The sequence below is a fragment of the Oncorhynchus nerka genome, linkage group LG20, assembly GCF_034236695.1.
Source record: "Oncorhynchus nerka isolate Pitt River linkage group LG20, Oner_Uvic_2.0, whole genome shotgun sequence".
Lineage (NCBI taxonomy): Eukaryota > Metazoa > Chordata > Actinopteri > Salmoniformes > Salmonidae > Oncorhynchus > Oncorhynchus nerka.
The window spans coordinates 16,777,583-16,802,076 of record NC_088415.1 but is presented as its reverse complement, the minus strand read 5'-3'; the positions used below and the strand labels follow the sequence as shown (position 1 = coordinate 16,802,076).

At 47.1% G+C, this 24,494-nt stretch overlaps 1 protein-coding gene across 5 annotated transcripts in view; it reads left to right on the top strand.

The window, feature by feature from the left end:
• The window catches only part of LOC115101992 (solute carrier family 26 member 6-like), a 37,398-nt gene extending 15,120 nt beyond the window's left edge, over positions 1 to 22,278 (top strand). For 3 of the 5 annotated variants that reach the window (XM_029621459.2, XM_029621461.2, XM_065005276.1), the window contains 14 exons: positions 4,267 to 4,349; positions 12,205 to 12,352; positions 13,123 to 13,236; positions 14,497 to 14,574; positions 14,648 to 14,743; positions 15,267 to 15,373; positions 15,485 to 15,554; positions 15,681 to 15,773; positions 16,342 to 16,452; positions 20,305 to 20,436; positions 20,543 to 20,743; positions 21,453 to 21,507; positions 21,599 to 21,744; positions 21,876 to 22,278. In XM_029621459.2, the coding sequence (XP_029477319.1) occupies positions 4,267 to 4,349; positions 12,205 to 12,352; positions 13,123 to 13,236; positions 14,497 to 14,574; positions 14,648 to 14,743; positions 15,267 to 15,373; positions 15,485 to 15,554; positions 15,681 to 15,773; positions 16,342 to 16,452; positions 20,305 to 20,436; positions 20,543 to 20,743; positions 21,453 to 21,507; positions 21,599 to 21,744; positions 21,876 to 21,902 (1,461 nt within the window). In that variant the 3' untranslated portion in view covers positions 21,903 to 22,278. The remainder of the gene's footprint in view (positions 1 to 4,266; positions 4,350 to 12,204; positions 12,353 to 13,122; positions 13,237 to 14,496; positions 14,575 to 14,647; positions 14,744 to 15,266; positions 15,374 to 15,484; positions 15,555 to 15,680; positions 15,774 to 16,341; positions 16,453 to 20,304; positions 20,437 to 20,542; positions 20,744 to 21,452; positions 21,508 to 21,598; positions 21,745 to 21,875) is intronic. The other 2 variants (XM_029621460.2, XM_065005275.1) reach the window with 2 other exon arrangements.
• The last annotated feature ends 2,216 nt before the right edge of the window (positions 22,279 to 24,494 follow it).

Genomic DNA, 24,494 nt, shown 5'->3' with positions numbered 1-24,494 from the left:
TTCCTCCTGTCAAGTCTTTTCCTTCCTCCTGTCAAGTCTTTTCTGTCCTCCTGTCAAGTCTTTTCTGTCCTCCTGTCAAGTCTTTTCCTTCCTCCTGTCAAGTCTTTTCCTTCCTCCTGTCAAGTCTTTTCCTTCCTCCTGTCAAGTCTTTTCTGTCCTGTCAAGTCTTTTCCTTCCTCCTGTCAAGTCTTTTCCTTCCTCCTGTCAAGTCTTTTCCTTCCTCCTGTCAGGTCTTTTCTGTCCTCCTGTCAAGTCTTTTCCTTCCTCCTGTCAAGTCTTTTCCTTCCTCCTGTCAAGTCTTTTCCTTCCTCCTGTCGACTCTTTTCCTTCCTCCTGTCAAGTCTTTTCTGTCCTCCTGTCAAGTCTTTTCTGTCCTCCTGTCAAGTCTTTTCTGTCCTCCTGTCAAGTCTTTTCTATCCTCCTGTCAAGTCTTTTCCTTCCTCCTGTCAAGTCTTTTCCTTCCTCCTGTCAAGTCTTTTCCTTCCTCCTGTCAAGTCTTTTCCTTCCTCCTGTCAAGTCTTTTCTGTCCTCCTGTCAAGTCTTTTCCTTCCTCCTGTCAAGTCTTTTCCTTCCTCCTGTCAAGTCTTTTCTGTCCTGTCAAGTCTTTTCCTTCCTCCTGTCAAGTCTTTTCCTTCCTCCTGTCAAGTCTTTTCCTTCCTCCTGTCAGGTCTTTTCTGTCCTCCTGTCAAGTCTTTTCCTTCCTCCTGTCAAGTCTTTTCCTTCCTCCTGTCAAGTCTTTTCCTTCCTCCTGTCAAGTCTTTTCCTTCCTCCTGTCAAGTCTTTTCCTTCCTCCTGTCAAGTCTTTTCCTTCCTCCTGTCAAGTCTTTTCCTTCCTCCTGTCAAGTCTTTTCTGTCCTGTCAAGTCTTTTCCTTCCTCCTGTCAAGTCTTTTCCTTCCTCCTGTCAAGTCTTTTCCTTCCTCCTGTCAGGTCTTTTCTGTCCTCCTGTCAAGTCTTTTCCTTCCTCCTGTCAAGTCTTTTCCTTCCTCCTGTCAAGTCTTTTCCTTCCTCCTGTCAAGTCTTTTCCTTCCTCCTGTCGAGTCTTTTCCTTCCTCCTGTCAAGTCTTTTCTGTCCTCCTGTCAAGTCTTTTCCTTCCTCCTGTCAAGTCTTTTCCTTCCTCCTGTCAAGTCTTTTCCTTCCTCCTGTCAGGTCTTTTCTGTCCTCCTGTCAAGTCTTTTCCTTCCTCCTGTCAAGTCTTTTCCTTCCTCCTGTCAAGTCTTTTCCTTCCTCCTGTCAAGTCTTTTCCTTCTTCCTGTCGAGTCTTTTCCTTCCTCCTGTCAAGTCTTTTCTATCCTCCTGTCAAGTCTTTTCCTTCCTCCTGTCAAGTCTTTTCCTTCCTCCTGTCAAGTCTTTTCCTTCCTCCTGTCAAGTCTTTTCCTTCCTCCTGTCAAGTCTTTTCTGTCCTCCTGTCAAGTCTTTTCTGTCCTCCTGTCAAGTCTTTTCTGTCCTCCTGTCAAGTCTTTTCTGTCCTCCTGTCAAGTCTTTTCCTTCCTCCTGTCAAGTCTTTTCCTTCCTCCTGTCAAGTCTTTTCTGTCCTCCTGTCAAGTCTTTTCTGTCCTCCTGTCAAGTCTTTTCTATCCTCCTGTCAAGTCTTTTCCTTCCTCCTGTCAAGTCTTTTCCTTCCTCCTGTCAAGTCTTTTCCTTCCTCCTGTCAAGTCTTTTCCGTCCTCCTGTCAAGTCTTTTCCTTCCTCCTGTCAAGTCTTTTCCTTCCTCCTGTCAAGTCTTTTCTGTCCTCCTGTCAAGTCTTTTCCTTCCTCCTGTCAAGTCTTTTCCTTCCTCCTGTCAAGTCTTTTCCTTCCTCCTGTCAGGTCTTTTCTGTCCTCCTGTCAAGTCTTTTCCTTCCTCCTGTCAAGTCTTTTCCTTCCTCCTGTCAAGTCTTTTCCTTCCTCCTGTCAAGTCTTTTCCTTCTTCCTGTCGAGTCTTTTCCTTCCTCCTGTCAAGTCTTTTCTGTCCTCCTGTCAAGTCTTTTCTGTCCTCCTGTCAAGTCTTTTCTATCCTCCTGTCAAGTCTTTTCCTTCCTCCTGTCAAGTCTTTTCCTTCCTCCTGTCAAGTCTTTTCCTTCCTCCTGTCAAGTCTTTTCCTTCCTCCTGTCAAGTCTTTTCTGTCCTCCTGTCAAGTCTTTTCTGTCCTCCTGTCAAGTCTTTTCTGTCCTCCTGTCAAGTCTTTTCTGTCCTCCTGTCAAGTCTTTTCCTTCCTCCTGTCAAGTCTTTTCTGTCCTCCTGTCAAGTCTTTTCTGTCCTCCTGTCAAGTCTTTTCTATCCTCCTGTCAAGTCTTTTCCTTCCTCCTGTCAAGTCTTTTCCTTCCTCCTGTCAAGTCTTTTCCTTCCTCCTGTCAAGTCTTTTCCGTCCTCCTGTCAAGTCTTTTCCTTCCTCCTGTCAAGTCTTTTCCTTCCTCCTGTCAAGTCTTTTCTGTCCTCCTGTCAAGTCTTTTCCTTCCTCCTGTCAAGTCTTTTCCTTCCTCCTGTCAAGTCTTTTCTATCCTCCTGTCAAGTCTTTTCCTTCCTCCTGTCAAGTCTTTTCCTTCCTCCTGTCAAGTCTTTTCCTTCCTCCTGTCAAGTCTTTTCTGTCCTCCTGTCAAGTCTTTTCTGTCCTCCTGTCAAGTCTTTTCCTTCCTCCTGTCAAGTCTTTTCTGTCCTCCTGTCAAGTCTTTTCTGTCCTCCTGTCAAGTCTTTTCCTTCCTCCTGTCAAGTCTTTTCCTTCCTCCTATCAAGTCTTTTCTGTCCTCCTGTCAAGTCTTTTCTGTCCTCCTGTCAAGTCTTTTCCTTCCTCCTGTCAAGTCTTTTCCTTCCTCCTGTCAAGTCTTTTCCTTCCTCCTGTCAAGTCTTTTCTGTCCTGTCAAGTCTTTTCCTTCCTCCTGTCAAGTCTTTTCCTTCCTCCTGTCAAGTCTTTTCCTTCCTCCTGTCAGGTCTTTTCTGTCCTCCTGTCAAGTCTTTTCCTTCCTCCTGTCAAGTCTTTTCCTTCCTCCTGTCAAGTCTTTTCCTTCCTCCTGTCAAGTCTTTTCCTTCCTCCTGTCAAGTCTTTTCCTTCCTCCTGTCGACTCTTTTCCTTCCTCCTGTCAAGTCTTTTCTGTCCTCCTGTCAAGTCTTTTCTGTCCTCCTGTCGTCTTTTCTGTCCTCCTGTCAAGTCTTTTCTGTCCTCCTGTCAAGTCTTTTCTATCCTCCTGTCAAGTCTTTTCCTTCCTCCTGTCAAGTCTTTTCCTTCCTCCTGTCAAGTCTTTTCCTTCCTCCTGTCAAGTCTTTTCCTTCCTCCTGTCAAGTCTTTTCTGTCCTCCTGTCAAGTCTTTTCTGTCCTCCTGTCAAGTCTTTTCTGTCCTCCTGTCAAGTCTTTTCTGTCCTCCTGTCAAGTCTTTTCCTTCCTCCTGTCAAGTCTTTTCTGTCCTCCTGTCAAGTCTTTTCTGTCCTCCTGTCAAGTCTTTTCTATCCTCCTGTCAAGTCTTTTCTATCCTCCTGTCAAGTCTTTTCCTTCCTCCTGTCAAGTCTTTTCCTTCCTCCTGTCAAGTCTTTTCTGTCCTCCTGTCAAGTCTTTTCTGTCCTCCTGTCAAGTCTTTTCCTTCCTCCTGTCAAGTCTTTTCCTTCCTCCTGTCAAGTCTTTTCTGTCCTCCTGTCAAGTCTTTTCTGTCCTCCTGTCAAGTCTTTTCTGTCCTCCTGTCAAGTCTTTTCCTTCCTCCTGTCAAGTCCTTTCCTTCCTCCTGTCAAGTCCTTTCCTCCTCTTTCTCTCTCTCTCGTTTGGTCCCTTGAACATGTGTGTTGTCATGAAAGCCACTAGAGGGCATCCTGTCATCATGGCTGATATCTATAAGGAGTGTAACAGAACACAGTGTCTTCTCATCCTGTTAAACATTTTGAGAGGAAGTCTATCTTATTCTCAGTTTAATGATCCAGATTTTTGTTGTGATATCAGCAATTAGAATCAGTTGGAAGCTCTTGGTACATCTCAAAGGGTTAATATTCTACCCAGTCAGTGTGTTTTCCTCCAGTTCATGGTAGTGCTTGGTTTCTCATTGATCCAATAAAATGTTCTCAAGTGATGAGCTCTGTTCAATGATTGGCCTGTGTTTCTGCTTGAATTCCAAACCCACACAGGGTCTGCGATAATGATTTACTCACAATTACACACATGCATGCATACAAGTTCCTACACGTGCAAACAACAGCAGATGCTTTGTTGTTGTGAGCATGGCAACCTATATATGTGTGTGTGTGTGTGTGTGTGTGTGTGTGTGTGTGTGTGTGTGTGTGTGTGTGTGTGTGTGTGTGTGTGTTACAGATCGTAGCAGCAACACTCATCTCCTACTACGGCAACCTGAACAGCCAATACGATGTGGCCGTGGTTGGAGAGATCCCCAGAGGGTGAGTGTTTATGTGTGTGTGTGTAGCTATAGGTTGTTGACTGTGACCTGGTCTGTTGGGGCAGAGTGCTCTCCTGGTCAAGGTTACACTCAGAACAACATAAGGAGGGGCAAGGTAAGAAAGTATCGGAGGGTGACATCAAACATAACCTACAATTTCAAATGGATTCAATTTAGATTTCTTTGTATGTGGCCTACACACAATACCCCGTAATGTCAAAGTGGAATGATGTTTTTCAAATTGTTTTCAAATTAATACAATTTTAAAAAGCTGAAATATCTTGAGTCAATAAGTGTTCGACCCCTTAGTTATGGCAAGCCTAAATAAGTTCAGGAGTAAAAATGTGCTTAACAAGTCACATATTAAGTTGCATCATGTTATGGGTATTTCAGCATAAAAAATAAATGGAATGGAAATATGCACAGGCAAAATCCTAGAGGAAAATCTGGTTGAGTCTGCTTTCCACCAGACACTGGGAGATGAATTCACCTTTCAGCAGGACAATAACCTGGTTCAGTCTGCTTTCCACCAGACACTGGGAGATGAATTCACCTTTCAGCAGGACAATAACCTGGTTCAGTCTGCTTTCCACCAGACACTGGGAGATGAATTCACCTTTCAGCAGGACAATAACCTGGTTCAGTCTGCTTTCCACCAGACACTGGGAGATGAATTCACCTTTCAGCAGGACAATAACCTGGTTCAGTCTGCTTTCCACCAGACACTGGGAGATGAATTCACCTTCCAGTAGGACAATAACCTGGTTCAGTCTGCTTTCCACCAGACACTGGGAGATGAATTCACCTTCCAGTAGGACAATAACCTAAAACACAAGGCCAAACCTACACTACATAACAAGAAGACAGTGAATGGGGCCGAGTTACAGTTTTGACTTAAATCTAATTTAAAATCTATGGCAAGACCTGAAAATGGTTGTCTAGCAATGATCAACAACCAATTTTACAGAGCTTGAAGCATTTTTAAAGAATAATGGGCAAATGTTACACACAGCTGTAATCGATACCAAAGGTGCTTCTACAAAGTATTGACTCAGGCATGTGAATACTTAAGTACACTTAACAAAAATGTAAACGCAATGTAAAGTGTTGGTGCCATGTTTCATGAGCTGAAATAAAATATCCCCATGCTGAGGAGTATTTCTGTCTGTCATAAAGCCCTTTTGTGGGGAAAAACTCATTCTGATTGTCTTGGCCTGGCTCCCCAGTGGCTGGGCCTGGCTTCCCAGTGGCTGGGCCTGGCTCCCCAGTGGTTGGGCCTGGCTCCCCAGTGGCTGGGCCTGGATCCCCAGTGGCTGGGCCTGGCTCCCCAGTGGCTGGGCCTGGATCCCCAGTGGCTGGGCCTGGATCCCCAGTGGCTGGGCCTGGCTCCCCAGTGGTTGGGCCTGACTGCCCTCCAAGGCAGCACCACTGCCCAGTCATGTGAAATCCATAGATTAGGGCCTTGGAGAATATTTGAAATAGACTGATTTCCTTATATGAACTGTAACTCTGTAAAATCTTGGAAATGATTGCATGTTGTGTTGATATTTTTGTTCAGGATAAATGTGATATTTCTGTACTTTACTATTATTTTTTGGCAAAAATCTCTAAAAACATGTTTTCACGTTGTCATTATGGGGTATTGTGTGTAGATAGGTGAGATTTAAAATATATATATATACATATATATATATTTAATAAATGTTGAATTCATGCTGTAACACAACAAAATGTGGAATAAGTCAAGAAGGTACTTTAGCTCATTGAGAAGGAGTCATCCTAGAGCAGGCATGGACAACTTTGATAGGGTGGGGGCTGAACTCATCATGAGGGACCGCAAAGGCTCATGGGGCTGTGTACCCACCCACTTCCATACCCACACATGTAGTCAGAGCCGGCCCTAGCCTTTTGGGGACATTTAGGATAATGCGTACTAGCTGATTTGGTCTTCAGATTGCTGGATTGCCAAAGACCAAAGCCAAGCAGCTGATAATTCTATTGATCCAGGTCAGCTGTTGTAGGCATCTTATCGGTATTCAGCTTGATCAAGTTGTCAATGGTTTACTTTAAATTGATCATTTCATTCTTTCAAATGTAAAACCCTTTTCTTTATAACGATGCTTTACCTCCAGTAGCCTACAAGTACATCATCACCTGGTTTACCGTCTATCAATTAGGTTCATTTGAGTCATTATCACAATACCTGTGCATTGTTATGGAATGAAATACCTTCAAATGACTATTTGTTTGGCTAATCATCTCTACATAATCTTTGGATGCTGACTAATGAAGGTAGTTTTCTACCGTCCTGCCTCAATAGACAGCACCCTCGTCGCTGTTTACACAGCCAGTGTTTGAAAGACCAGGCACCTGCACTGTATGACCTCTAATATGTGGTCCGGGGCATCCTAATGATTAACTCTAGAATATTATTCATTGTATATGGGTCATTGAGTGTGTGTACATTTGTCACGACACCTGTTACCACTGTTGAAGGACCTAGAGGACCATCAGCGGCAGGAATAAAGGGGATTTGTTGGGGATAATGGAGGAAGGGGTCTGGACAGGGGCAGTAATGGAGGAAGGGGTCTGGACAGGGGCAGTAATGGAGGAAGGGGTCTGGACAGGGACAGTAATGGAGGAAGGGGTCTGGAGGGGGTCAGGGAGGAAGGGGTCTGGACAATGGAGGAAGGGGTCTGGACAGGGGCAGTAATGGAGGAAGGGGTCTGGACAGGGGCAGTAATGGAGGAAGGGGTCTGGACAGGGGCAGTAATGGAGGAAGGGGTCTGGACAGGGGCAGTAATGGAGGAAGGGGTCTGGACAGGGCAGTAATGGAGGAAGGGGTCTGGACAGGGGCAGTAATGGAGGAAGGGGTCTGGACAGGGGCAGTAATGGAGGAAGGGGTCTGGACAGGGGCAGTAATGGAGGAAGGGGTCTGGACAGGGACAGTAATGGAGGAAGGGGTCTGGACAGGGCAGTAATGGAGGAAGGGGTCTGGACAGGGGCAGTAATGGAGGAAGGGGTCTGGACAGGGGCAGTAATGGAGGAAGGGGTCTGGACAGGGACAGTAATGGAGGAAGGGGTCTGGACAGGGGCAGTAATGGAGGAAGGGGTCTGGACAGGGGCAGTAATGGAGGAAGGGGTCTGGACAGGGGCAGTAATGGAGGAAGGGGTCTGGACAGGGGCAGTAATGGAGGAAGGGGTCTGGACAGGGGCAGTAATGGAGGAAGGGGTCTGGACAGGGGCAGTAATGGAGGAAGGGGTCTGGACAGGGGCAGTAATGGAGGAAGGGGTCTGGAGGAAGGGGTCTGGACAGGGGCAGTAATGGAGGAAGGGGTCTGGACAGGGGCAGTAATGGAGGGCCAAGGGAGTCTGGACAGGGGCAGTAATGGAGGAAGGGGGTCTGGACAGGGGTAATGGAGGAAGGGGTCTGGACAGGGGCAGTAATGGAGGAAGGGGTCTGGACAGGGACAGTAATGGAGGAAGGGGTCTGGAGGGGCAGTAATGGAGGAAGGGGTCTGGACAGGGACAGTAATGGAGGGGACAGGAGGAAGGGTCTGGACAGGGGCAGTAATGGAGGAAGGGGTCTGGACAGGGGCAGTAATGGAGGAAGGGGTCTGGACAGGGGCAGTAATGGAGGAAGGGGTCTGGACAGGGGCAGTAATGGAGGAAGGGGTCTGGACAGGGGCAGTAATGGAGGAAGGGGTCTGGACAGGGGCAGTAATGGAGGAAGGGGTCTGGACAGGGGCAGTAATGGAGGAAGGGGTCTGGACAGGGACAGTAATGGAGGAAGGGGTCTGGACAGGGGCAGTAATGGAGGAAGGGGTCTGGACAGGGACAGTAATGGAGGAAGGGGTCTGGACAGGGGCAGTAATGGAGGAAGGGGTCTGGACAGGGGCAGTAATGGAGGAAGGGGTCTGGACAGGGGCAGTAATGGAGGAAGGGGTCTGGACAGGGGCAGTAATGGAGGAAGGGGTCTGGACAGGGGCAGTAATGGAGGAAGGGGTCTGGACAGGGGCAGTAATGGAGGAAGGGGTCTGGACAGGGTAATGGAGGAAGGGGTCTGGAGGGGCAGTAATGGAGGAAGGGGTCTGGACAGGGGCAGTAATGGAGGAAGGGGTCTGGACAGGGGCAGTAAGGGGGTCTGGAGGAAGGGGGGTCTGGACAGGGGCAGTAATGGAGGAAGGGGTCTGGACAGGGGCAGTAATGGAGGAAGGGGTCTGGACAGGGGTAATGGAGGAAGGGGTCTGGAGGGACAGTAATGGAGGAAGGGGTCTGGACAGGGGCAGTAATGGAGGAAGGGGTCTGGACAGGGGCAGTAATGGAGGAAGGGGTCTGGACAGGGGCAGTAATGGAGGAAGGGGTCTGGACAGGGGCAATGGAGGAAGGGGTCTGGACAGGGGCAGTAATGGAGGAAGGGGTCTGGACAGGGGCAGTAATGGAGGAAGGGGTCTGGACAGGGGCAGTAATGGAGGAAGGGGGTCTGGACAGGGGCAGTAATGGAGGAAGGGGTCTGGACAGGGGCAGTCTGGACAGGGGCAGTAATGGAGGAAGGGGTCTGGACAGGGGCAGTAATGGAGGAAGGGGTCTGGACAGGGGCAGTAATGGAGGAAGGGGTCTGGACAGGGGCAGTAATGGAGGAAGGGGTCTGGACAGGGGCAGTAATGGAGGAAGGGGTCTGGACAGGGGCAGTAATGGAGGAAGGGGTCTGGACAGGGGCAGTAATGGAGGAAGGGGTCTGGACAGGGAGGAAGGGGTCTGGACAGGGACAATGGGAGGAAGGGGTCTGGACAGGGGCAGTAATGGAGGAAGGGGTCTGGACAGGGGCAGTAATGGAGGAAGGGGTCTGGACAGGGGCAGTAATGGAGGAAGGGGTCTGGACAGGGGCAGTAATGGAGGAAGGAAGGGGCAGTAATGGAGGAAGGGGGTCTGGACAGGGGCAGTAATGGAGGAAGGGGTCTGGCCAGGGGCTGGAAGGGGTCTGGAGGGGCAGTAATGGAGGAAGGGGTCTGGACAGGGACAGTAATGGAGGAAGGGGTCTGGACAGGGGCAGTAATGGAGGAAGGGGTCTGGACAGGGGCAGTAATGGAGGAAGGGGTCTGGACAGGGGCAGTAATGGAGGAAGGGGTCTGGACAGGGGCAGTAATGGAGGAAGGGGGAGGAAGGGGTCTGGACAGGGGCAGTAATGGAGGAAGGGGTCTGGACAGGGACAGTAATGGAGGAAGGGGTCTGGACAGGGGCAGTAATGGAGGAAGGGGTCTGGACAGGGGCAGTAATGGAGGAAGGGGTCTGGACAGGGGCAGTAATGGAGGAAGGGGTCTGGACAGGGGCAGTAATGGAGGAAGGGGTCTGGACAGGGGCAGTAATGGAGGAAGGGGTCTGGACAGGGGCAGTAATGGAGGAAGGGGTCTGGACAGGGGCAGTAATGGAGGAAGGGGTCTGGACAGGGGTCTGGACAGTAATGGGAGGAAGGGGCAGTCTGGAGGAAGGGGTCTGGAGGGACAGTAATGGAGGAAGGGGTCTGGACCAGGAAATGGAGGGGGTCTGGACAGGGGCAGTAATGGAGGAAGGGGTCTGGACAGGGACAGTAATGGAGGAAGGGGTCTGGACAGGGGCAGTAATGGAGGAAGGGGTCTGGACAGGGACAGTAATGGAGGAAGGGGTCTGGCCAGGGGCAGTAATGGAGGAAGGGGTCTGGACAGGGGCAGTAATGGAGGAAGGGGTCTGGACAGGGACAGTAATGGAGGAAGGGGTCTGGGGCAGTAATGGAGGAAGGGGTCTGGACAGGGCAGTAATGGAGGAAGGGGTCTGGACAGGGGCAGTAATGGAGGAAGGGGTCTGGACAGGGGCAGTAATGGAGGAAGGGGTCTGGACAGGGGCAGTAATGGAGGAAGGGGTCTGGACAGGGGCAGTAATGGAGGAAGGGGTCTGGACAGGGGCAGTAATGGAGGAAGGGGTCTGGACAGGGGCAGTAATGGAGGAAGGGGTCTGGACAGGGGCAGTAATGGAGGAAGGGGTCTGGACAGGGGCAGTAATGGAGGAAGGGGTCTGGACAGGGGCAGTAATGGAGGAAGGGGTCTGGACAGGGGCAGTAATGGAGGAAGGGGTCTGGACAGGGGCAGTAATGGAGGAAGGGGAAGGGGTCTGGACAGGGGCAGTAATGGAGGAAGGGGTCTGGACAGGGGCAGTAATGGAGGAAGGGGTCTGGCCAGGGGCAGTAATGGAGGAAGGGGTCTGGACAGGGGCAGTAATGGAGGAAGGGGTCTGGACAGGGGCAGTAATGGAGGAAGGGGTCTGGACAGGGGCAGTAATGGAGGAAGGGGTCTGGACAGGGGCAGTAATGGAGGAAGGGGTCTGGACAGGGGCAGTAATGGAGGAAGGGGTCTGGACAGGGGCAGTAATGGAGGAAGGGGTCTGGACAGGGGCAGTAATGGAGGAAGGGGTCTGGACAGGGGCAGTAATGGAGGAAGGGGTCTGGACAGGGGCAGTAATGGAGGAAGGGGTCTGGACAGGGGCAGTAATGGAGGAAGGGGTCTGGACAGGGGCAGTAATGGAGGAAGGGGTCTGGACAGGGGCAGTAATGGCAGTAATGGAGGAAGGGGTCTGGACAGGGACAGTAATGGAGGAAGGGGTCTGGACAGGGGCAGTAATGGAGGAAGGGGTCTGGACAGGGGCAGTAATGGAGGAAGGGGTCTGGACAGGGGCAGGGGCAGTAATGGAGGAAGGGGTCTGGACAGGGGCAGTAATGGAGGAAGGGGTCTGGACAGGGGCAGTAATGGAGGAAGGGGTCTGGACAGGGGCAGTAATGGAGGAAGGGGTCTGGACAGGGACAGTAATGGAGGAAGGGGTCTGGACAGGGGCAGTAATGGAGGAAGGGGTCTGGACAGGGACAGTAATGGAGGAAGGGGTCTGGACAGGGGCAGTAATGGAGGAAGGGGTCTGGACAGGGGCAGTAATGGAGGAAGGGGTCTGGACAGGGGCAGTAATGGAGGAAGGGGTCTGGACAGGGGCAGTAATGGAGGAAGGGGTCTGGACAGGGGCAGTAATGGAGGAAGGGGTCTGGACAGGGGCAGTAATGGAGGAAGGGGTCTGGACAGGGACAGTAATGGAGGAAGGGGTCTGGACAGGGGCAGTAATGGAGGAAGGGGTCTGGACAGGGGCAGTAATGGAGGAAGGGGTCTGGACAGGGGCAGTAATGGAGGAAGGGGTCTGGACAGGGGCAGTAATGGAGGAAGGGGTCTGGACAGGGACAGTAATGGAGGAAGGGGTCTGGACAGGGGCAGTAATGGAGGAAGGGGTCTGGACAGGGACAGTAATGGAGGAAGGGGTCTGGACAGGGACAGTAATGGAGGAAGGGGTCTGGACAGGGGCAGTAATGGAGGAAGGGTCTGGACAGGGGCAGTAATGGAGGAAGGGGTCTGGACAGGGGCAGTAATGGAGGAAGGGGTCTGGACAGGGGCAGTAATGGAGGAAGGGGTCTGGACAGGGGCAGTAATGGAGGAAGGGGTCTGGACAGGGGCAGTAATGGAGGAAGGGGTCTGGACCCATGGAGGAAGGGGTCTGGACAGGGGCAGTAATGGAGGAAGGGGTCTGTCCTCTCTCCTCCTTCTCCTCTATCCTCTTTCCCCCTCTCCTCCCTCCTTCCTCTCCCTCTCCTCAATCCTCTCCTCCCTTTCTCCCTCTCCCTCTCCTCTCTCTCCTCCCTCTCCCCCTCTTCTCTCTCTTCCATCTCCCCCTCTCACCTCTCCTCTCCCCCTCCTCTCTCCTCCCTCTCCCCCTCTCCATCTGTCCTCCTTCTCCCTCTGTCCCTCCTCCTCTCTATTTGACCTTTCCCTCCTCTTCCTCTTCATCCCTAGGCTGAAGTCTCCCAGTCTACCTGACGTCAGTCTGTGGGGTACGGTGATTGGTGATGCATTTGCTGTGGCCATAGTGGGTTATGCCATAAACATCTCCTTGGGCAAAACCTTCGGCCTGAAACACGGCTACAAGGTGGACAGCAACCAGGTGGGACACACACGCACACAGTTATGCAGGTAGGCAGGGGTATGCTTGAGGTTGTTCTGCTCTGAAGGAGAGAGACAGCTCTCTGGTCCTGAATGTTTAATGGCCGACACGCTCTGCTCAGTCAAGCACAGATGTAGGATCTTAGTTTAAGCCAGTTTGCTACAGCAGGTAAATAATCCTGCAGCAACAGGAAATGTGAATTATTATGCAGATTATAATTCATGAATATTTTTTATAGGAGTTAATACATTTTATGTTAGGTCAAATCAAGTCTGAAATTTTAAAGAGGAAATTTAAAACTTTAGAAGCTTTTTAAACCTTGAATACACTACAAGTTTGCATTTCCTGTTTGCTAGAAACATTTTTATCAACAAAAGAGCGATCAAATTAAGATCCCACATCTGTATGGATGAGAACTACACCAGTTGCAGATAACAATACAACAGGGGGCTGTGGAGCAGCTGGGACTCAGTATAGTCTGAACATGCGCTAGGACTTATTTACATGTGGTGGTCAAATGATGGTCATTAGTGCATTCTCTGGCATCTGCATACCTCTCATCTTCTATCTCTCTCTCTCTCCCCCTCTCTCTCCCTCTCTCTATCTCTCCCTCTTTCTCTCTCTCTCTCTCTCCCTCTCTCTCTGTGTCTCTCTCTCTCTCTCTTTGTCTCTCTCTCTCTCTCTCTGTGTCTCTCTCTCTATGTGTCTCTCTTTCTCTCTCTCTCTGTGTCTCTCTCTCTCTCTGTGTCTCTCTCTCTCTCTCTCTCTAGGAGCTGGTGGCTCTGGGTCTCAGTAACACAGTGGGAGGATTCTTCCAATGCTACTCTGTCACCTCTTCTATGTCCCGTAGCCTCATCCAGGAGAGCACTGGGGGCAGGACACAGGTAACACACACACGTACAGACCCCTTGACTTTTTCTACATTTTGTTACGTTACAGCCTTATTCTTAAGTTGATTAAATTAAATGTTTTCCTCGTCAATCTACATTTCTAAAAACAGGTTTTTAGAAATGTTTGCAAATGTATAAATAAATGTAAAAAACGGAAATACTTTATTTACATACTTATTCAGAACCTTTGCTTTGAGACTCGAAATTGAGCTCAGGTGCATCCTGTTTCCATTTATCATCCTTGAGATGTTTCTACAACTTGATTGGAGTCCACCTGTGGTAAATTCAAATGATTGGACATGATTTGGAATGGCACACACCTGTCTATACAAGGTCCCACAGTTGACAGTGCATGTCAGAGACAAAAACAGACAGAAGCCACTCCTCAGGAAAAGGTACATGAGAGCCTGCTTGGAGTTTGCGAAAAGGCAACTAAAGGACTCTCAGACTATGAGAAATAAGATTCTCTGCTCTGATTAAACCGAGATTGAACTCTTTAGCCTGAATACCAAGCATCACGTCTGGAGGAAACCTGGCACCATCCCTACGGTGAAGCATGGTGGTGGCAGCATCATGCTGTGGGGATGTTCTTCGAGGGAAAGATGAACAGAGCAAAGCACAGAGAGATCCTTGATGGAAACCTGATCCAGAGCGCTCAGGACCTCAGACTGGAGGTTCACCCTCCAACAGGACAACGACCCGATGCACACAGCCAAGACAACGCAGGAGTGGCTTCGGGACAAGTCAATGTCCTTGAGTGGCCCAGCTAGAGCCCGGACTTGAACCCTCTCAAACATCTCTGGAGAGACCTGAAAATAGCTGTGCAGCGACGCTCCCCATCGAACCTGACAGAGCTTGAGATGATCTGTAGAGAAGAATGAGAGAAAATACAGGTGTGCCAAGCTTATAGCGTCAAACCCAATAATAATCAAGGCTGTAATCACTGCCAAAGGTGCTTCAACAAAGTATTGAGTAAAGGGTCTGAATACTTACGTAAATGTGATATTTTGTTTTGTTTTTCATAAATTTGCAAAAATCTAAAGAAAATAACGTTTTTGCTTTGTCATTATGGGGTTTGTGTGTAGATTGATGGGGGGGGGGGACAATTGAATCAATTTTAGAATAAGGCTGTAACAAAACATGGAAAAGGTCAAGGGGCCTGAATACTTTCCGTATGCACTGCAAGTCCACCTGCTAATATTTCTGCAGGCCAGGCATACACACTGACTGATGTGTGTTTGTGTATTGTGTCAGGTTGCCGGGGTGGTTTCTTCAGTGATTGTGCTGATCACCGTTCTGCAACTGGGGACACTGTTTGAGGAGCTACCCAAGGTATTTATCTCTCAACCCCCCCAAACACACAACACCACTGATCTGATCTGGTGTGTGTGTGTGTGTGTCCTAGGCTGTCCTGTCCTGCATAGTGTTTGTAAACCTGAAAGGCATGTTTAAGCAGTACCTAGACATTCCTGCACTCTGGAAGAGCAACACAGTGGACCTGGTGAGAGCAACACATAAACTTCATATCTATGACCTGTATGCTTCTACACCTGCATTGCTTGCTGTTTGGGGTTTTAGGCTGGGTTTCTGTACAGCACTTTGAGATATCAGCTGATGTACGAAGGGCTATATAAATACATTTGATTTGATATCCTAACTGGACGTATATGACTGAACATAGAACCCCTGGGGCCTCATTTATAACCTTTTACCGTAAATGTAACACTAAATATCTGTGGGGGGGTGTACAACTCAATATTATATGGTTTCTAATGTTTTGTACACTCAGTGTATATCCCCCATTGGCACAAGGCCACTAGGGTACTTTTGCCTTATTGCAATGCAATACTTCAACCACTAGAAGTTGGTCTGAAGTTAGCGTGAGGATAAGCACATTCTCACGTCAAGTTCAGTTTTTATAAATGTGTTGGGGCATATTTTGTGCACAAGCACCGTTTATAAATGAGGCTCCTGGTTGCTGTGCATTCCCCCTATTGGTTACATGTGTCTCTGTCGCCCCCTAGCTGGTGTGGTTGGTAACGCTGGTGTGCACTATCCTGCTGAACCTGGACCTGGGCCTGGCTGCATCCATCGCCTTCTCTCTGCTCACTGTCATCTTCAGAACACAGCTGTGAGTCTGTGTTTGTTTAATGTAGAAGGGAGAGAGGTTTACTTTCTAAACTGTACTGTGTCCCACTTTCTTCTCAAAGTGCATAACATCCCCGTTCTCTTTCTCTCCCAGGCCACGGTACTCTATTCTGGGGCAGGTTCCTGGGACTGAGCTCTACCTGGACACAGACACATACGAAGAGGTGAGACGGAGGACCTCAATACATACTGGGGGGAGGGGGGGGGTAGTGAACAATGGAGTTTATAGCAGCTTTTAGATGACTGTCTATTGGACCCCCCCTTCGTTTGTTTGCTGGTTTGTCCCGCAGGCAAAAGAGATCCCAGGTATCACTATCTTCCGTTCCTCCACCACAGTGTACTATACCAACGCTGAGTTATACCTGGACGCACTGCAGAAGAAGGTAGTGTGTTTGTGTGTTTCTCTCAATCTGCCCTTTTTTATTTACTCTCTCCCAACCGCTCTCTTTCATTTCCTCACACAGAGCGGTATTAATTTCCTCACACAGAGCGGTATTCATTTCCTCACACAGAGCGGTATTCATTTCCTCACACAGAGCGGTATTCATTTCCTCACACAGATTCATTTCCTCACACAGGCGGTATTCATTTCCTCACACAGAGCGGTATTCATTTCCTCACATTCATTTCCTCACACAGAGCGGTATTCATTTCCTCACACAGAGCGGTATTCATTTCCTCACACAGAGCGGTATTCATTTCCTCACACAGAGCGGTATTCATTTCCTCACACAGAGCGGTATTCATTTCCTCACACAGAGCGGTATTCATTTCCTCACACACAGCGGTATTCATTTCCTCACACAGAGCGGTATTCATTTCCTCACACAGAGCGGTATTCATTTCCTCACACAGAGCGGTATTCATTTCCTCACACAGAGCGGTATTCATTTCCTCACACAGAGCGGTATTCATTTCCTCACACAGAGCGGTATTCATTTCCTCACACAGAGCGGTATTGACGTTGGGAAGCTGCTGACGAGAAAGAAGAAAAGAGATGCTAAACAAAAGAGGAAAGACAAGAAAGAAGAAAAGAAAGCTAAAAAGCAGGCAAAAAAACAGGTTCTACACACACATCACATATACATACAGTCCTATACACACACACACACACACATCACATGTACATACAGTCCTATATACACACACACATCACACATACATACAGTCCTATATACACACACACATCACATATACATACAGTCCTATACACACACATCACATATACATACAGTCCTATACACACACATCACATATACATACAGTCCTATACACACACATCACATATACATACAGTCCTATACACACACACACACATCACATATACATACAGTCCTATATACACACACACACACACACACACACACACACATTCCTATATACACACACACGTCACATATACATACAGTCCTATATACACACACACACACACACACACACACGTCACATATACATACAGTCCTATATACACACACACACACACACACACACGTCACATATACATACAGTCCTATATACACACACACACACACACACACACACACACACACACACACACACACACACACACACACACGTCACATATACATACAGTCCTATACACACACACACACGTCACATATACATACAGTCCTATATACACACACACACGTCACATATACATACAGTCCTATATACACACACACACACACGTCACATATACATACAGTCCTATATACACACACACACACACGTCACATATACATACAGTCCTATATACACACACACACACACACACGTCACATATACATACAGTCCTATATACACACACACACACACACACGTCACATATACATACAGTCCTATATACACACACATCACATATACACACAGTCCTATACACACACACACACACATACAGTCCTATACACACACACATCACATATACAGTGGGGCAAAAAAGTATTTAGTCAGCCACCAATTGTGTCAGGATTTGGCCAGGGTTGTTCCGGTTTTTGGTCACTAGATGCCCCCATTGTGCTTTTTGACCTTTTGTTTTCCCTTGATCCCCATTATTATTTGCACCTGTGCCTCGTTTCCCCTGATTGTATTTAAACCCTTTGTTTTCCTCAGTCCTTTGCTCTGTGTTTGTATGTTAGCACCCAGCCCTAGTATTCTGTGAACTCTTGTTGATCTCGGTGGACTCTCTTGTGGAATTCTGTTTTTTGTTCTTGTTTATTTATTTTTGAGTATCTTTTGAGGCTTTTTATGCTATACCTACCACCTTGTGGATTTACCTTTTTGTCTTGGAGGATTACCTTTGTTCTTGTGGAATTCCTTTGGAGGTTGTGGAGTTACATGTTTTCCTGAAGGACTTCACTTTTACTTCATTAAATACACTGTCTCAAGTACTGCTGTGTCTGCCTCATCTTCTGGGTTCTGCCGACTATTCGTGGCTCAGTTGGTTAAGTGACTGTTTCTCACTCCGGAGACCCGGGTTCGTAACCCAAATTGTGCAAGTTCTCCCAATTAAAAAGATGAGAGGCCTGTAATTTTCATCATAGGTACACTTCAACTATGACAGACAAAATGAGAAAAAAAATCCAGAAAATCGCATTGTAGGATTTTTAATGAATTTATTTGCAAATTATGGTGGAAAATAAGTATTTGGTCACCTACAAACAAGTAAGATTTCTGGCTCTCACAGACCTGTAACTTCTTCTTTAAGAGGCTCCTCTGTCCTCCACTCGTTACCTGTATTAATGGCATCTGTTTGAACTTGTTATCAGTATAAAAGACACCTGTCCACAACCTCAAACAGTCACACTCCAAACTCCACTATGGCCAAGACCAAAGAGCTGTCAAAGGACACCAGAAACAAAATTGTAGACCTGCACCAGGCTGGGAAGACTGAATCTGCAATAGGTAAGCAGCTTGGTTTGAAGAAATCAACTGTGGGAGCAATTATTTGGAAATGGAAGACATACAAGACCACTGATAATCTCCCTCGATCTGGGGCTCCACGCAAGATCTCACCCCGTGGGGTCAAAATGATCACAAGAACGGTGAGCAAAAATCCCAGAACCACACGGGGGGACCTAGTGAATGACCTGCAGAGAGCTGGGACCAAAGACACAAAGCCTACCATCAGTAACACACTACGCCGCCAGGGACTCAAATCCTGCAGTGCGAGCCGTGTCCCCCTGCTTAAGACAGTACATGTCCAGGCCCGTCTGAAGTTTGCTAGAGAGCATTTGGATGATCCAGAAGAAGATTGGGAGAATATCATATGGTCAGATGAAACCAAAATAGAACTTTTTGGTAAAAACTCAACTCGTCGTGTTTGGAGGACAAAGAATGCTGAGTTGCATCCAAAGAACACCATACCTACTGTGAAGCATGGGGGTGGAAACATCATGCTTTGGGGCTGTTTTTCTGCAAAGGGACCAGGACAACTGATCCGTATAAAGGAAAGAATGAATGGGGCCATGTATCGTGAGATTTTGAGTGAAAACCTCCTTCCATCAGCAAGGGTATTGAAGACTTTTTAAAATTTATTTATTTACTTTTCTGCTCTTTTGCACACCAATATCTCTACCTGTACATGACCATCTGATCATTTATCACCCTAGTGTTAATCTGCAAAATTGTATTATTCGCCTACCTCCTCATGCCTTTTGCACACATTGTATATAGACTGCCCATTTTTTTTCTACTGTGTTATTGACTTGTTAATTGTTTACTCCATGTGTAACTCTGTGTTGTCTGTTCACACTGCTATGCTTTATCTTGGCCAGGTCGCAGTTGCAAATGAGAACTTGTTCTCAACTAGCCTACCTGGTTAAATAAAGGTGAAATAAAAAAAAAAAAAAATAAAAAAATGAAACGTGGCTGGGTCTTTCAGCATGACAATGATCCCAAACACACCGCCCGGGCAACGAAGGAGTGGCTTCGTAAGAAGCATTTCAAGGTCCTGGAGTGGCCTAGCCAGTCTCCAGATCTCAACCCCATAGAAAATCTTTGGAGGGAGTTGAAAGTCTGTGTTGCCCAGCAACAGCCCCAAAACATCACTGCTCTAGAGGAGATCTGCATGGAGGAATGGGCCAAAATACCAGCAACAGTGTGTGAAAACCTTGTGAAGACTTACAGAAAACGTTTGACCTCTGTCATTGCCAACAAAGGGTATATAACAAAGTATTGAGATAAACTTTTGTTATTGACCAAATACTTATTTTCCACCATAATTTGCAAATAAATAAATAAAAAATCCTACAATGTGATTTTCTGGATTTTTTTCTTCTCATTTTGTCTGTCATAGTTGAAGTGTACCCATGATGAAAATTACAGGCCTCTTTCATCTTTTTAAGTGGGAGAACTTGCACAATTGGTGGCTGACTAAATACTTTTCCCCCCCACTGTACATATAGTCTTACACACACACACAAACATCACATATACATACAGTCCTATACACACACACACATCACATATACATACAGTCCGACACACACACATAAACATACAGTCCGACGCACACACACACATCACATATACATACAGTCCTATACACACACACACACATCACATATACATACAGTCCGACGCACACACACACATCACATATACATACAGTCCGACACACACATCACATATACATACAGTCCGACGCACACACACACGCCACATACACATACTGTACGTCACATATACATACAGTCCATCACACACACGTCACACGCACACACACATACATACAGTCCATCACATACACACACACACGCACATCACATATACATACAGTCCATCACACACACACACACACACACACATCACATATACATACAGTCCGACACACACACACTGTACACAAAAATGGTTTTATACTATTATCAAGTGACATTATTTCAATGGATGTCTCTCCCCTTCCCTTCCCAGAATGGTGTGAATGGACACCTACCCAATGGTACAGTCCACCCAGAGGACAAGGTGGATGTAGAGAAGGGCTCCCCTGACCTGAAGGAAAACAGGACAGACATCGCCCTGACTGACAGACCCACTAATGGACAGGTCTGTAGCATAATGTACTCTAATTCTACAGGAAACACTCTAGATTCAAGCAAAACCTCAATTCACTCCAGAGCAGAGTAACATACAGTCTCTCTGTCAATCTAAGGTGAACTGGGCCTACGAGCAGCAATGGACCGGGTTGGACCTGGGCTCTGAGACTGGTAGTCATGGCGATGATGCCATAACCCAGACGTCCAGTACCGTAGGAGAAGAGAAGAGGGGGAGGAGCTCCGACACACATACCATCATCCTGGATCTCTCCACAGCCAGCTTTGTAGACACCGTCACTGTGATAATGCTGAATAACGTATGTTTGTGTGTGTGGGAGGAGTGTGTGTGTTTTTGAAGGATGGGGACGGATGAAAGGGAGACAGGAGGAAAGACAGAGAGGGAGGGTTGATCACAGATGGGATGGAGAAGACAGTGAAAGAGAAAGGGAGAGAGAGGAGGAGAAAAAAGGAAGGAGAGGTTCATGTTTTCAGAAATGTATTTGTAGTTTCTTTGTATCCAGTCTCCTTATGTAACATTGTTCGCTGTCATACTCCTGAGTGGCCTTGTGCTTGAATCAAACAAAGGTCTTGTGTTCTGTGAGTAGGCAGGTCTAAATTAGATTGTTTTGTATGTCGGGGAAGAGGCACTTATAGAGATGTAGAGAGTGGTGGAGAGAGAGAGTGGTGGAGAGAGAGAGGGGAAGAGTGGTGGAGAGAGAGAGGGGGAGAGTGGTGGAGAGAGAGAGGGGAGAGTGGTGGAGAGAGAGAGGGGGAGAGTGGTGGAGAGAGAGAGGGGGAGAGTGGTGGAGAGAGAGAGGGGGAGAGTGGTAGAGAGAGAGAGAGAGAGAGAGTGGTGGAGAGAGAGAGGGGAGGGGGAGAGTGGTAGAGAGAAAGAGAGATGAAGAGAAAAACCAGATGAATCCAAACTGGTGCAACACAAACAGTCTCGTAGAAAAACACTCCCTTCTTATTTGACCTTTCTCTCACTCTCTTTCCATCTCTCTCACTATCTTCTCTTTATTGCAGATATTCCGAGACTATAGAGAGATTGACATTGATATCTATTTAGCTGGATGCCAAGGTGAGTGTCTGTGCTAATTCATGCTGGTCTCTCTGGTCTAGCGTGTGTGGTCTTTGTGTGTGTTGTCTAACCTGGTTTGTCTTTCCTCCAGTCTGTGTGGTGGAGCAGTTATCCAGAGCAAGCTTCTTCTCTGAGTCCATCCCTAAGAGCCGTCTATTCACTACGGTCCACGACGCCGTGCTACACAGCCTCCGGCTGCAAGGGGCCTCAGACGTTCCCATCTACGAGTGTGCACTGGTGAGTACACCAAGCCCTCAAGGACATTTGGCTGGTTGTGGAACTGTCCTCCAAAATCAGCTGCATTCTTATGATTATATCAATGAATTGATTCTTATCTTACGTTCTGACATTATCTCCTTCTCTACTAGGACATGGCCTGCACTACCAAGATGTAACCAACATGGGTCACAATTCTTTATGGAAAATAATAAATAATGGTTACTAATTTTAAATGATGCAATATTGATAGCATTATGGTGTTGGAAATTAAGTATCAATGTACCCTGATGATTCAAGTTCTCTTGAGTCCACAATCTTCAACACAGCACATATATCATAATGCCATAAATGCCAACCCCTGTTATTGTAATGGTGAGAGGTTAGCATGTCTTGGGGGGTATGATATTTGTGCGTCTGTAAATTTTTCACTCGTCATTATTCACGATTCATTCAGGATTATCTGTAGTCATGGTAGCATCCACATTAATGTAGAAGTGTTTAGAAACATACTCTAATCTTATTTACAATAAAAGTGACTTCTAAATAACAGAATACTTTATTTACCATTCATTTATATTGGGCACAAAATAATCTGAAACACAACCAAAACAAACAGAAAATGCACCCAACAAATGTGTAGACTCACAGGCTTGATGTCTTCATTGCATGTTATAAATATGGGATCAAATACTTAACTTTTACTACTTAAATACACATATACAGTATGAGTCAAAAGTTTGGACACACCTACTCATTCCAGGGTTTTTCTTTATTGTTACTATGTTCTACATTGTAGAGTAATAGTGGATACATCAAAACTATGAAATAACACATTTTTAATCATGTAGTAAACAAAAAAGTGTTTAAAAAAAAATCGAATTATATTTTATATTTCAGATTCTTCAAAGTGCCACCCTTTGCCTTGATGACAGCTTTGCACAAACTGGAATGCATTTCAATTAACAGGTGTGCCTTGCTAAAGGTTAATTTGCGGAATTTCTTAACTTCTTAATGCATTTGAGCCAATCCGTTGTGGTGTGACAAGGTAGGGTTGGTATACAGAAGATAGCCCTATTAGGTAAAAGACAACGTCCATATTATGGCAAGAACAGCTCAAATAAGCAAAGAGAAACGACAGTCCATCATTAGTTTAAGACATGAAGGTCAGTCAATCCGGAAAACTTCAAGAACTTTGAAAGTTTCTTCAAGTGCAGTCGCAAAAACCATCAAGCGCTATGAAGAACCTGGATCTCATGAGCCTCACCACAGGAAAAAAATGCCCAGAGTTACCTCTGCAGAGGATAAGTTCATTAGAATTACCAGTCTCAGAAATTGCAGCCCAAATAAATGCTTCACAGAGTTAAAGTAACAGACACATCTCAACATGAACTGTTCAGAGAAGACTGTGTGAATCAGGCCTTCATGGTCAAATTGCTGCAAAGAAACCCCTACTCAGCGTTCAACACCATAGTACCCACAAAGCTGATCACTAAGCTAAGGACTCTGGGACTAAACACCTCCCTCTGCAACTGGATCCTGGACTTCCTGACGGGCCGCCCCCAGGTGGTATGAGTAGGCAACAACACGTCTGCTACGCTGATCCTTAACACTGGGGACCCTCAGGGGTGTGTACTTAGTCCCCTCCTGTATTCCCTGTTCACCCACGACTGCGTGGCCAAACACGACTCCAACACCATCATTAAGTTTGAACAGTGGTAAGTCTAATCACCTACAACGATGAGACGGCCTATAGGGAGGAGGTCAGAGAACTGGCAGTGTGGTGCCAGGACAACAACCTCTCCCTCATTGTGAGCAAGACAAAGGAGCTGATCGTGGACTACAGGAAAAGGTGGGCCGAACAGGCCCCCATTAACATCGACGGGTCTGTAGTAGAGCGGGTCGAGAGTTTCAAGTTCCTTGGTGTCCACATCACCAACAAACTATCATGGTCCAAACATACCAAGAGTCATGAAGAGGGCACGACAAAACCTATTTCCCCTCAGGAGACTGAAACGATTTGACTGCTACCGCATGTTTACTCTGCTACCACACGGCAAGCGGTACCGGAGCGTACCATTGGTTGAGAGAATACCAAGAGTGTGCAAAGCTGTCATCAAGGCAATTTTTTAAACCTTTATTTAACTAGGCAGTTAAAAACAAATTGTTATTTACAATGATGGCCTACCCTGGCCAATATACCACGGCTAAGGGCAGTGTCCAGGCATTCCATAATGATGGCCTACCCTGGCCAATATACCACGGCTAAGGGCAGTGTCCAGGCATTCCATAATGATGGCCTACCCTGGCCAATGTACCACGGCTAAGGGCAGTGTCCAGGCATTCCATAATGCGTCGTGTCTAAGAACAGCCCTTAGCCGTGGTATATTGGCCATATACCACCCCCTCATGCCTTTTTGCTTAAATACATCACAGGAGGCTGAGAACGACTCCTAATTAATGGCGGGAACGGAACAGATGGAACGGCATCAAACACCTGGAAACCATGGAAACCATGTGTTGGATGTACTTGATACCATTTCACAAACTCTGTTCCAGTCATCACCACGATTCCGTTCTCCCCAATTAAGGTGCCACCAACTTCCTGTGATGTATATATCATTTGTATTTATTAGGGATCGCCATTAGTTACTGCTAAGGCAGCAGCTACTCTTCCTGGGGTCCATACACATTAAGGCACTTACATCACACAGTACATCATATAACATTATTACACCACTACATATCTACAATGCAAAATGTATAATACC